Below are 15,333 nucleotides of genomic sequence, written 5' to 3' on the forward strand. Positions count from 1 at the left end.
TTATTTTTATTAACCACCATATAAAAATAGAGTCATTATATTCACTCGAAGAAAATAAATAATTCATTTTGAATAATGTATTTTAAATAACCATAAACCCACATAATAAAATAATTGAAAATTCAACCATTAACTTTTTCATAGGCCTTCTTTGAACAAGAAAATCTGTAAACAATTTGGGAGCCACGGTGGCTTAGTGTGTAAGAAGCTGCCTCACTAGCCTGGAGGGGGGTTGGATGGCTGAATGATTAGCATGTGCGTGCTGTATCATAAGTAGGGTGCCCCACCATAAATATCTCCAAATATCTCGACAATTACACCACAATATTTATATATACACCAAGCCTTAAATCAGTTTCAAACAATTATAGTCACTAAATAAACGGTCATGCTGTAGGGGCTACTTAATAAGCTATGACCATTTAATCATCCATAAATATTACACTGAAAGATGGTTACGAGTGTCGGCCATAACATCTGAGCATATGTGAGTAAAAAAAAATAGGTTATGAGCCCTTGTTTTGAAAGTGGTCTTGCTTAACCAGTCTTCCGACCATTCTACGTTTGACAGGCCGGGATAATCAAGACTACTTTTTTAAGAAATATAGCAGAAAGGTGGAACAAGAAATTGAATTTAGAAACACACACGTTGGGCAACTCAACAATTGTTTTAAGAACCTTGTACATGTAAAAGTAAAATGAAACTACTGCGAGTATCACGTTCTTGCCCAACGCAGGTATTTCAGAGATATTATTTGTACTAAACCAAAAGATGACAGTTAATGATAAAGCAATTAAAAAAATAAAACGAACGTAATTTCTAAAGCTGCTGTAATAACCAATAAGCTAAATAATACTGCTATTCAGAATCGTCAACAATAGTTTTTTTACAGCTGTAATAGTTGATAGATGTGTAGAGAATTGCACGTGCGATGGCTATTTATAGTATCATCGAGTCTACGGATGAGTATTATTTTACTGCGTAGTAAGCGAGAAATCACTTCTGATTAAGCTACTGAAGCGTGTACATTCGTCGTGTCGAGACCAACTTTCTGTATGGAAAATTTTGGGTGCACGGGTCACCCTATCATAAGTCAACTGGCGTGGTTTCGATTGCCCGGTTATACGTGACAAGGAGTAGGGTCGCCTGTCCAACCTTGTGGGTTTTCTCCGGGACCTCCGGTTTCCTCCAACTGCTAAAGACCCCTACACACAAGCGAATTATTGAAATAAAATTGAACCATGTGTTAGTCTCGAAATGACTTAGTTTGTGTCGAGTGGATGTTAAACCCCATTTCTTTCTCTCACACTAGCATGGAGGTCGCGTGTTCGATCCCTGCATTGGCCGAGAAAGTACATTGGGATTGTCACTTTGTCAGTAGTGCCGGACTGAGGGCCTGACAAGGACAGCTGTCTAGTCATTCGGATGGGATGAAAAATCAAGGTCCTGTGTATACATTGGCGTGTATGTAAAAGATCCCTTGGCAGTTGGAATTCAGTATATGAATAGGCCATAGTGCGGCTGCCCGGGCAAAAGTTTCCCTTATAGCACACTGTATTGCATATGCCCGTCTTCATTCGCCCAGTCGGAGCAGAACAGTAGGACTTGAAACCCTATTTCATTTCATTTCTGACTTGTGAATTGAAACTTAAAACATAAATGTTTTTATTGATGGCATTGCAAATTAAACTGAAATTTTGTATGCAATCCTATTTGATCATTTCCTGTGTAACTACTTTACGGTCAGACAAAGAAATATTGTTTTACTCACCAACAAATAAGGCCCCCCTTGACAATTTTAAATAGAAGGAAAGAGCAGTATGTATAAAAAAACCTCACCCATGCCAGGCAACCTGGGATTGCATAGATAACAGACCTTATGTTCTACATGGCAGACACATAGACCAAAATGGAAGAATCCAATCAGATATTTTGTTATCACAAATCGCTGAGTTTCCCCATTTTAATTCAGAATCATAAAATCAGAATATCATGGTGTAATCTTGTGATAAAAAATGGATATGAAAATAATGTTTGTTTGTAGCACTGCACTATCTATGTTTGCAACAAATGGTTATATTTTGTAGAAACTGTTAGGCTGATACTATTACAGCATAGTTATATTTTTTAGTCATTTGACTTACTCTTGCACCGAATATATGGCACTTTGGGCTGGGCTGTGATGGGGTGGTGGAATCTGCTTGGAAATACTAGATGGTAAAACTCAGATAAGTGCTTTATTGCATTTCACAGCACTGTTTGTTGATTTTAAAAATGGTGTTGAGTTACCATGGTAATGGTATAATTTGGGTGTGGGATATCAAATTTCATTTTGACTTTGAGTGCCTGGTTGTTGCATTCCAGCTATTTGCCATTACCTTGACATTTCTATTTAATTTAAAGTTCAGTCAGTGCTCTTCTAGGGATAATGAAGTATGTTGCCTATGATAATTATAAACTGTATACTCAAGTTATATTAAAGACACATTTATGTAAGATTTATTGTCCCCCACCTTTCGAAGAAAGCAGGGAACTATTAAAATGGGTTTGTCCGTCCGTCCGTCTGTCCGTCACATTTTTTTGGACACAATAACTTCTTTTCTAATTGGGCTAGAATGTTCAAACTTGGTGTAGGTGCTTATTAGGTCAATGCCTTGATGGAGTTCGAAGATGAGCATTTTCTGCTTAGGGTAAGCGGAGATAAGCAGTTTGATTGGTTGATGCTTTGGGACACGTTAACTTTAGTTTTAATTAAGTGAGAGTGATGAAACTTGGTGTATAGTTTCATTACATCAATACCTTGACTAAGTTCTTCGATAATGAGCATTTTCTGCTCAGGGCATCAGAGCGATTAGCAGTTTGATTGGGCGAGACTTTGGAACACAATAACTCTCCTTCTAATTGAGTTTGCAACCTCGTGGGTTTTCTCCGGGTCCTCTGGTTTCCTCCCACTGCTAAAGACTCCTACCCGCAAGCGAATTATTGCAATAACATTAAACCATATGTTAGTCCTGAAATGACCTAGTCTGTGTAGAGTGGACGTTAAACCCATTTCTCTCTCTCTAATTAAGTTGACACTTGGCGTAGGTGTCTATTAGGTGAATGCCTTGATGGAGTTCGAAGATGAGAATTTTCTGCTTAGGGTGAGCAGCGATAAGCAATTTGATTGGCCGATGCTTTGGGACACGATAACTTTAGTTCTAATTTAGTGAGAGTGAGAGCACTTGGTGTATAGCTTTATTGCATCAATACCTTGACTAAGTTGGATAATGAACATTTTCTGCTGAGGGTAAGCAAAGCGATAAACAATTTGATTGGTCGAGACCTTGGAACACAATAACTCTCCTTCTAATTGAGGTAGAATGTTCAAACTTGGTGTAGGCGTTCATTAGGCGAATGCCTTTATGGAGGTCGATGACGAACATTGTCTGCTTACGGTAAGCAGAGATAAGCAATCTGATTGGTTGTTGCTTTGGGGCACAATAACTTTGGTTATAATGGAGTGAAATTGATGAAACTCTGAATATAGATTCATTATATCATTACCTTGACTAAGTTCGATGGTGAGAATTTTCTGCATAGGCTAAAGAGCAATAAACAATTTGATTTGTCAAGACTTTGGAACATAACAACTCTGCTTTTAACTGAGGTAGAATGTTTAAACTTGATGTAGATGTTCATTAGGTGAATGTCTTGACTGAGTTCAATGATTAACAGAGCTAATCAATTTCATTGGTTGATAGTCGATGCTTTGGGACAAGATAATCTTGATTTTAGTGTATTGTTTGATTGCTGGATACTTTTGAAAAAAATAGATGTGCGATTAATTAATGTGTCATCTATTTATTTTGGGATTTCAGCGGGGGACATCGGCCTCACTGTTGGCTTGTTTATGTAAGATTTAGATACATGTAAAGAACTGGACTTTCTTGCTATAATAATAGTTCAAATATAGATAATGCAAAATGAATTACTTTATTCTGATCGGAGTTATCATTGTGTATAGTTTTGACAAAACATGTGCATTGATTGTTTATTATTGTAACCATGGTGCTGGTTATTCAAGACTTATCCTCGCTTCTCCATTTTTATATGCCCACATTGAAATGTTATGGTCCTTGATTACTTCAAAAAATCTTGTGGACGCTCTAGAAGCCAAAGTTAATATCAGGTTGACTTTAAATTTATACACAGTGTTTAAGGTCATGAGACGAAGAATCCTATTGATTTTCAGCGATGTTCGATAATTACTGCCAGAGTTATGGCCCTTGATCACTTTAAAAAATTTTGTGGACGTGTTAGAGGCTAAAGTCAATATCTGAATGACTTTAAATTTATACACAGTGTTTAAGGTCACGAGACGAAGAATCCTATTGATTTTCAGCGATTTCCGATAATTACTGCCAGAGTTATGGCCCTTGATCACTTAAAAAAAATCTTGTGGACACTCTAGAGGCCAAAGTTAATATCCAATTGACGTTAAATGTATACACAGTGTTTAAGGTCATGAGACGAAGAAGCCTATTGATTTTCAACGATTTTCGATAATTACTGCCAAATCTTGTGATGCTCTAGAGGCTAAAGTTTTCTTCTGATTGACTTCAGATTGATACACAGAGTTTAAGGTCTTGAGACGAACAAGTATACTGATTTTCAATGAATATTGATAACTTGAACAGCTAAATCCATATTAAATGTTTCGTATACTAAACATAAGCATGGGACAGAACTTTACAAAAACCAAACAAATTCTAATGATTTTCTGATAATTACTTAATGAGTTGTTACTCTTAATCAGATTTTAGTGTATTATAAATGTTTCATTACCAAAAAAAAGTAAAAATATGCGACAACTCTTGTTGACTGCCCGGACAATTTAGCTGCTGTGGGCATATGTTTCGTTGCCTGGCAACCTATCTTTAAATTAAATCATTAAATGGCCCAATCTTTGTCATCTACTTAAAATTGGAGCCATTTTAATGATCTTTATGTGTTCTTTGCCCCCCAAAACCTAGGAATAGACACCAACATTCACTTGATTTGATATTTGTTTATTTGGGGCAATGTCTATTTTCTGTCTTGTCCGAAGGTTTATCTTGTAGATTTTCGTTTTACGTGTAGTCAGTCCTCCTGCACTTACTAATAGTTATGATCATTAAGACGTTTCGGTGGCCATCTTTGACGCCATCTTGAAAAAAACACTTTTCCGGGGGTCCTACTTTGGTAAACTTTTAGTATGTTATACAGTACACTAAACCCTGCCAGAATCAGTTGAGAAACCTTTTGCAGCAATTTTTTTGGGGTTAAACTGTATTTTGACCTGACTACTTAGACACGTCAAAATTGAAGTTTTGGTCATAATTACGTCTCTTCTGGTGCCGACAGAAACTTTTATCAGTAGAAGAAAGTTGAGAATTTGCACCACAGAGCATAATATGGGCTTTTCTTTTACACAAATCAGGAAGTAAATAATTAATTCCTTAAATGATATCTAGAAGCACGGTTAACAAAATGGAAATGGACGAAAGTAATGTAAATATTGGAAACAAGTGGCTATGATATCATTTTGTGGGAGTATTTATGCAAATCAAAACGACTAGATTGAAGAAAAAACATATCTGAGTGAATCGACAGAGGTTTGATTGCCTGACATTACGAATTGTTAAAAAAAAAACAAGCCGAAGCGAGAGCAGGTAAAATCGATTCTTCAACAGGCATTGCATTCCTGTTCTTTTTTTATATATATTGTCTAGTTGGACATGGTGTATGCATATATATACGGATAGAAGGACAGACTCCTGTGGTAGTAGGTGCATTCATCTTGATCTATAAGATTTGTAATAATTAATATTTGCTTGCAAAAAGATGTTTCTCATCGCCAAAATAGTAGTTTTTAGCAATTTTACGTCATTTACGGTGCCGACAGAAAACTTTGGCGGTAATAAAAAAGTTGAGAAATTGCACCACTGAGCATATGAATTTTGTTTTATACAAATCAAGCAATAAATAATTAACATAGAACCCATAAACTGAATTAGCCAATAGCGGCCAAGGAAATTTATCTAGACAAAAATTGTTCACATTTTTGCTCAAATCACATGACCCTTTAATCCTGGGTAAAATTTCATAAAAAAAAAAGTATTTAGAAATAAAAAAGTTATTTGTCAAAATTTAAATTTTTAAAATTTGGCGCCTAATATCTTTAAAGATTAATCGGAAATTTAAAATCTAAAGAATCGTAGCTATTTGCCTTGCTTCAGGCCATGGCAAAATGTATCAAATGTTAAAATCCGATAATTATTGTTAATATTACGGCAATATTTCAAAAAACAACAACTTCAGTGATTTCGGACATTTCGCATTGTCGCAGAAAGTTTGAAATAGCTTTAATCTCTAAGTCACACCCACTTTCCAAGTAAAACCGAAGACATTGATTTGATCCGACAAGTAGTTTCTGACATATGCTCAAGTGGGGAAAAAAAAATAATAAAAAGAAGAAGAATAATAATCTTAACGCAGTGTGAAACCCTAATTATTCTATAATAAAGTAATGAAGATCGGACAGGCGTGGATATATATATGTAGATAGGAGTTTTATTGAGAATCAAATTGCCAAGTATAGTCCGGGTTATAATTGAGCGAGGTGCCACCTGGAGAGGTAGAAATTCCCATGATGATGTGGTTCTTCTAGACCAGATTTTTATTCTGAACAAGAATATGTGAGGTAAACAGGCCATATCCTGAATCTTTTTCCTCGAGGGCGCTTTTTCAAAATTGCCGCCAAAATCTCTTATTCCCAAACAAGCTGCGATTGTATTCCAGACTCTTGAAAGTGATAAAAAGTGAGGGCGCTCTTCACATGGCTTATTCTATGATAGTGTACAGCTGAAGGAGTGAAGGTCATCAATTCAATTTTAGAATGATTCAACAGCTCAGTGATATCCAAAGTTCTCTTAATGTATTCCTTGTCCCCCAAAACCTGGGGATAGACATCAGTAAACTTTGTATAAATCCTAAATTGTCTCGAAAAGTGTCTTGTACAGCAGACAGGGAGTTCCGAATTTTCTGGGAAAATTCTATTATTGCGTCGCATCAAATAGGCTGATTTGAGTCAAAATGATAGGGGAAAGTATTTTGGGGCTCTGTGCATGGAATACCTAACCACGTTTTAGACCATCGGGACGAAATTTAGTCATATTCTGAACATACTGCCAGTCTGACTTGGGCGAAGGAAAAAAGCCGGAATTAGATCAAATGGACCGAACATTTTGATCCGAGTTGAGCAAAGATCCGACTTCGGAATCCGACTTAATCGAAGAAATTTAATAAGAAAAAGGTGCAGGATCAAAGGGTTTAATCAAATGTTTTTATCCGAGTTGAGCATTGAGCAAAGATCTGACTTATACAGATCCGACTTATGCGAAGTTTACTGTATTTACATAAATCATTAAGTAAATGGACATGAATATGGTTATCTACCTGTACAGAAACGGCTGGTTTGTAAACTGTTTTTTGATTGGTTCGTAGACTTGAGCTATAATCATGGCCAGGGAAGATAATTTGAATTTGTTGAAACCCTATGGATTAACCCAGGGTATAGTGGAGTAGAACGGAATGGGTACACTGGGGAAACAGAGGATGGAGGTCTAGGGTATAATGATGTACTGTGGACCTAGTTTATGCTATGGTTACATAATGATGCATAATGATGAATATTTTAAGAAAATATGAAGCTCCCTATGGTTACAGAGTAAAAATAACTCTTGTGAACTTGTGCGTTTTTTCAATAACTTTATTATTATGCAACAGTTTAGTAACCAAATAACATTGAAAGGGAGTAGAAATGAAAATACACATAGTCACAAATTCTTGATGGTTAAAACTATTGGTTTACAGAGGTTAAAGTTCAGGGTAGATGGTGATATAGATTAGATTTTAACTCCCACATTTAAGCCAAAACAAATAATGTACAGTACATGTATATCAATGTAATTGACCATCTGTTAGCAATATGGTAGACTTTAATATATGTCACACAGAACAGGAAAATATGATAACACTGCGCTAATAAACTTCCTTTGAAAAAGGTTATAGTGCAGTTTGACTGGTAGGCCTGATGATAAATGGATTTGATGAAATCTTTTGACATAATGTGCACATGACATTCAGAGGTTTTTGTGACACTTTAAGCCATATTATCAATTCTAATTCTTATACAACTACATAATTACGTCCATCTGTACACTTACATTTACATATACATGTACAATGTAGTTGCTTACCTTCTAAAATTCATTGGGCATTGTTGCCTCCATATATTTAAAGACATCATAGCTACTCTACTACTAGTTGTGACAGTTGTAGTGCAAAGCTCTCTAGCATATTGCTCCATACAGACAGTGAAGAGAAAAAAGTGACACCCCATGATAAACCTCAGCTGTTATTAAATAGGTCCCATTCCATATGAAAAGATAGGGTGCCAGGCAACGAAACATAGGTTCATATCAAGATCTTAAACTCTGTGTATCAATCTGAAGTCAATCGGATGATAACTTTAGCCTCCAGAGCGTCACAAGATTTTTCAAAGTAATCAAGGACCATAACTTTGGCAGTAATTATCGGAAATCTTTGAAAATCAATGGGATTCTTCGTCTCATGACCTCAAACACTGTTTATAAGTTTAAAGTCAATCAGATATTAACTTTAGCCTCTAGCTAGAGCATCCACAAGATTTTTTTAGGTGATCAAGGGCTATAACTCTGGCAGTAATTATCGGAAATCGCTGAAAATCAATAGGCTTCTTCGTCTCATGACCTTAAACACTGTGTATAAATTTAAAGTCAATCCAATATTGACTTTAGCCTCTACAGCGTCCACAAGATGTTTTGAAGTGATCAAGGGCCATAACTCTGGCAGTAATTATCGGAAATCGCCGAATATCAATAGGCTTCTTCGTCTCATGGCCTTTGTGGACACCGGACGGACAGACGGGGGCGACGACAATATACGACCACATTTCAATGTGGGCGTATAAAAACAGGAACCAAGAAGATACATGTACATAACCGATGCCCAAACACAAACAGAATCAACCAAACTGTGACACTGAATCCTGTCATGGACCTTATAATAGTATTATAAGCTCATGATTAACTATTCATTGATAAAAACTTACATTTTGTTGAGGTAACCCCCAACCTCATTTTTGCATTGGTGTTGGTGGATGTTTTTATACATCCACATTGAAATGTTGTTGTTTCTTGTCCCTGGGTCCACCTATGAAATAACTAATTAATTAGGCTAATGAAAAACATTGTTTTCAAGGTTTTCCTTGAAGTTCCATAGAAACTTTATGTCTAAATTCCAATATTTACTTTTATAGGAGATGCAGTTTTACAAAATTTGGATGTAAAAGAAAGTGCATTGGTAAGTATTCTGTCAGTGTTGTTTTTTTTAAATGTCGTACATACTCTTATATTTAATACATGTCACTGATCATAGCCAATAAAATCTTACAGATAAGTCTCATTTACATACATATAACTGGTTTATAATTACCCATAGTACAAAAAGACATTAAATTCTTTATAATCTTTATTAAGGTTCATAAGCCCCTATTTTAACTATAAGATTATAATCTTACAATATAACATTATAATGGTTAGAATTGATATACAGTTTTCTATAATGGTTAGAATTGATATACAGTTTTCAAATATGAGAAATTGAAAAAATATATAATTTGACCTAAAAAAGAACACCTTAAGCCAGGTTTATACTTTCGATGCTTTTTCAAAAGCTGTTGGACGACGTCCTACGTTTTCAGCCGGCGTTAAAACAATGTTGAACGGCATAACTACTTATACTTATGTTGCAAAAAACTGACGTCAACGTTCAACTTTATAAAATTTGTAAAGTTCAATTTTGTTGAACTTCAAGGCCAACGTCGACAACGCTGACCTTCCCATGTATTTCCAGCCAATCAGAACAGTTGTCTGATTTTAAGGACCAAATGAAAAAAGACGTTTGGCATGTCATTAGCAGGAATTGGAAACAACAGTTAGTAAAACGAGATATACATGTATTATTCACATTAATATTTATCTAATTCTAGACCCTGTAATAAAAAGCCCAAACTATCTTAATCACTGGCGCATGGGGGTGGGGCAATTTTTAAATGCCTGTTTTACACTAATTTCACTGTACAAATTTCTGTTTTTGGGCACTCATATTCACAGATAAGTGTTTAAGGCAGATTACTATAAGACATACGTGTCAGCTGTCAGGTATGACAATTTTGGGGCCAATGTCTGAAGTTGCAGAAGTTTAAAGGGCCTTTTCATTGCTAAAATCTGCCGTGTTTCTTCAAGGTCAAGAACTCACTGATGTCTGTTTGTGTTCATACTTTTTGCAGGGACTGTACAACATAAAAACCTTTACATTTTCATAAAATTTTTGTCATTTCTCTATAAATTATCATAAAATGGAAAAATATCATAAAAAAATATAACATTTCACTATTTCTCATAAAATTATAATAAAATGAGACAAAAGTTTTTCAAAATATAAAATTAACCATAAATCTTTACTCCCAATAATAAATTTCTATACTAATAAATTTAGATGTAAATCAGGAACTTATCCAGGCATGTTATGACCCCCATCTTGCTGCTCTCTTTCATTTAATGAATGATTAATTGGGTAACACTTCCTACCGATTTAAAATACACACCTTCCATTGAGAACTATTTGTTGTATGATTAATAAATAAAGTATGATCGAAGCTATGATACATGTATATTAACTGTTCATTACAATATAAATACCTAATTTTATCGGCACCTACACTGTATATCATCCGATATAGCTTCCCGTCTTTGACAATGTTGGCTTAATCATGCGACAATTTCCCACCTTTTCTATAAAGGGTGGAAAATACGAGCTTCTTTAATTAGGAACTTATTTGTTTGTTGTATTATAAATTAATAAAGTATTATTTAGATTATCAGTTAATAAATGTTGAAAACGATACAAATCTTGACAAATCTCCCATTTTATTTTAACCTCGTAATTTATGTTACCTGTACACGTGAAAATGTGCAGAAATTACTACGCCATAAATATCCTTGTATCCATTGTTTGTTAGATTTCAAATTATAGAGCTGTTCTCACTCGCCAACATTACCTTTATGTCTGGGAATGGAATTCCGAGACTATGTTAATAGAAGTAAGCCCACGTGGTTGATTGACTAGACTGATATTTTTCAGATAAAAAAGTAATACTAGACTTAATAGATTTTTATGTGCATTTTCCGATTGTGGGTTGTGACATGCAAGTAATAGAATATAGAGCTTCAATAACAAGTAAAGTTAGAAATTGACGAAAAGTAGTCTACCATGGCAAAAATCTGCCGATAAATGTTCCCTCAAACAATATGACAGACCTTTAGGAAGTTTCACCTGACAATTTGCGAAATTTGATCGGTGCTACTGCAGTGGGACATTCTTATCCACATAACACTGGCTGAACACTACTCCGTGGACTGGAGATAAGTTATTTACTGTCAGTGCAGTTATATAAACAAAAACATAATATTTGATAATGATAAAAAGTCACGAAATGTGATAAAAACATTATAAAAATATCATAAAATTTGATGAAAATTTTATGATATTTGATTGAAAAATATAATTATCATAAAATTCCACTAGAAGCTTTCATAAAAGTATACATTTTTGACAAAAATCTGTGCATGGTCCCTATTTTGGGTTGATGCCATCGGTAGATTTGACACCATCTTCGACGTTGCTTTCGCCGTTGTCTTGTGGCAGCAGATAGTTTAAAAAGTATAAACCCAGCTCTAAGCTATATTTCTGCAACAATTTACGATCCTAAATGCATAACCATTGGAAAATATACTCAGACTATCAGGAAATATATATTAGATAGAAGAAACATTATAATCTTCAAGATCTGTCAGAGTTGCTCAATATAGAACAGCTGCAAGACAATAATTAACATCCTACTTTTCTGAACCAAATGGGAAAATTAAGACAACAGTGGTTCCGTCTGCTCTTGTCAAATTGCAAAGGGTTCTTTTACATGCAGGCCAATGTGTACATGGGAGCTTATTTTATTGTCCAAGACCCACTTTTACTGCACCACTGACAAGGGGAAAACATGCTGGAAAATCCAGAGGAAATCTTTTGACCAACACAGGATCAATCCTAGGACCTGGTTAGTGAGCCAATTGAGCTACCATTGCTCTCACTTGCAAGATGATGAATTAGTGAGCATTGCCATGAATAGGCAGCAGATAATGTAATTATGCCTAAAGGAACATATCTTTAAACTTTTTAAACATAATCTCTGCCTTACTTTGTAGGTTATCTCCCACTGCTAAGGAACACTGCGCACAAGCTAATTATTGAATTAAAAGTTGACCATATGTTAGTCTCATGATAACTTAGTTTAAGTGAAGACGTTAAAAATTATCTCTTAAATTTGACTTAACTTTTGTTGAAAATAGACCCTTGTCTGCTCTGCTGGGAAAGAGAAGTGTTATTAACTTTTAAAGAAAAAGGAATGCTACATATGTTGTGTGCGGTGTGAGATGGTTATACATGTCTGGCCTTAATAATTATCAATTAATTCTTATCAAGATCTGGATAACTTCAAAACTAGCTAATATCTCAAACTAATGATGAATAATTCATTAAATAAATTAAGGACAATGGTGTGAAACTGTATTGATTATCAGAGCTGAGTATCTAGAACCAAGACACAAAGCTATCTACATGTAGGCTACTTTGATGAGTTGATTTGATAACATTTCACACAGGTGCGAACTGGGATCGGATCAATACAAATATTGCCTAATATTAATAAGGATGGTTAAACAATGATAATATTAAATGATATAAGCTGATCTTTGATGTTAACCATATTGATTTCTTGCATAAAGTGAAGAATCAGCATACTACATGTGATAACAAAATTGATAAGAAGACTTAAGTTGTAACTAAAGTTTGTTTCATGTAAGCTACCAACAGCATTGATTAAATTGAAAGTATTGATGTTTTAATTGGTTGGCTACTCAAGCCACATCCATATTTTTTACGATGGGTTCTCTATAAATCTTTATATTTTTCATTGCTATATACTGTATTCCGAATGAATTCACTAGAATTGTTAGATTCTCAATGATAAATTGTGGAGTGATATTTTGGACATTGCCGCATTTGCTATCACAACAGCTATCATTTGAATATCTTTCCCTCTGTTACTATTATATTATAAGAAAAGTGAGTTCTAACCAATATTTTATCAAGTCCTGTGAAGTAGATTAAATTCTATGTTAATATTTGTGTCAATATTTGATTGTAATCTGCATGATTTTACCGGTATATAGATAAGTACGTACACAAGTAAATACAGCATAGGTTTTGGAAGTCAAATGTAGCACTTATCTGCAAGAATATTTCAAGACTAGTGTCTGGCACAATGTCATGGAAATTGATGTGTTAAAGTGCACACTTGTTGATCAAGAATAAATAGAATCTTCTTGCAGAAGACCTAAATAAAACCGACAACACTTGTTTTAATGTTTACTAAGATTGAGTAATCAAAGGAAGAAGTGTATCATACTTCTATGACCCTAGATTTGCTATTTGACTATTGCCCTGTTTAGCTTTGAGGCCCATGAAATTTTATCCCAAAATTGTAGTTTCAGATTTGGTGTTGCTCAGTGCTAACTTCATGATTGTATGCTTCCAAGACCCAAGTATAGGGCCTAGTACTCAGAAAATGTGAGAAAGAAAGACAATTGCAAAATTGATAAAATAAATAAATTAGATAGGGCAAATCTGTACAACGAAGTTAGCAGCGATAATTTCAAATATAAAAAGATCTTAATTTAAGTTTGATGTTTGATAGGAAATAAATGCGCCTGGCCCTGCCATGTCTTCACACGCCACTGCTTGTGAGCCTATATTTTATTATTAATTTAATGTCAAAGACAAATATAAATACTGTTTATCATGAAAATGATATAAATACATATAATTAGATCTGGTTAGAACAATCAGTGCTGATGTTGTTTCAATTAGTCCATTAACTGATAGGTCTGTATGTGTTATATCATCTAGCTTACATGTACACATGGTAAATACCAGTCAACCAACAGTCTATATTGCTCTGTTCATCATTTACAGACATAAAATGCTATCTTTCTAAACTATCAGATATAAACAGAATGGCATTCTACACATATTTAGTACATTCATATTGATTTTACTGTTATGTATTGTACAGTATATAACATGGAATCATAAAACATCCACATTATAATAGATATATAATATATATTATGTTAGAATAAATTAATTGTCCTCCACCTCTCAAAGAAAGCAGGGGACTATTAAAATGGGTTCGCCCATCTGTCTGTTGTCCGTCCGTCCGTCTGTCCGTCACACTTGTTTGGGACACAATAACTCTCCTAATTGAGCTAGAATGTTCAAACTTGGTATAGGTGTTTATTACGTGAATGCCTTGATGGTGTTCGAAGATGAGCTTTTTCTGCGTAGGGTAAGCAGAGATAAGCAATTTGATTGGTTGATGCTTTGGGACACGATAACTTTAGTTCTAATTAAGTGAGTTGGGGACAAGATAACTATGATTCGATCTGATAGAGATAGTGTATAGTTGATAATCAGTTTGATTGCTTATACTTTTGAAAAAAAAATAAATGTGCGATTAATTAATATGTGTCATCTATTTATTTTGGGATTTCGGCAGAGGACATCAGCCTCACTGTTGGCTTGTTATTTTATATAATTAGCAAATTTGAAGTTTATTCAAATTATATACAAACAAACATGCATTGCACAAGCAATTTTTGGTTCTCACTGTTTGTGCCAGGATAATGATACCAGCCTCAGGAATGCAATTTAAATATTCTATCGGTCTGGTTGAATGGCCTTGAACACCTGTTGTTAGTAAAGGTTGAAGTCAAGTGATTGATACATATATACATTACAATATACACTACTTATTATTTTGATATACATTTATAATATGTGCATATATATAAACAAGTTTTATTTTATATTTCCGGTACATTGTTTATTGTAAATCAATAATGGTTGGGGTCCTTGTTAATACTGTAATTATAAGTACCTATATAAGCTGTTGCACCATATTGATGGATTTGCATACAGTACATTAATTTAGGATTCAATCTTTTTTTTTTAGTTGTTGTTTTTTATTGCATTTGAAACTAATCAATAATATCTGGCATATTTATAGACTGTTTATTCTAGTTCTTGCTACT

General features: G+C 34.4%; 1 protein-coding gene across 2 annotated transcripts in view; it reads left to right on the plus strand.

Moving 5' to 3' along the window:
- Positions 1-15,333, plus strand: part of LOC126815237 (intermembrane lipid transfer protein VPS13A) — a 103,998-nt gene that overhangs the window by 862 nt on the left and 87,803 nt on the right. For both annotated transcript variants that reach the window (XM_056099384.1, XM_056099385.1), the window contains exon 2: positions 9,384-9,427. In XM_056099384.1, the coding sequence (XP_055955359.1) occupies positions 9,384-9,427 (44 nt within the window). The remainder of the gene's footprint in view (positions 1-9,383; positions 9,428-15,333) is intronic.

Source organism: Patella vulgata, chromosome 3 (assembly GCF_932274485.2).
Source record: "Patella vulgata chromosome 3, xgPatVulg1.2, whole genome shotgun sequence".
NCBI lineage: Eukaryota > Metazoa > Mollusca > Gastropoda > Patellidae > Patella > Patella vulgata.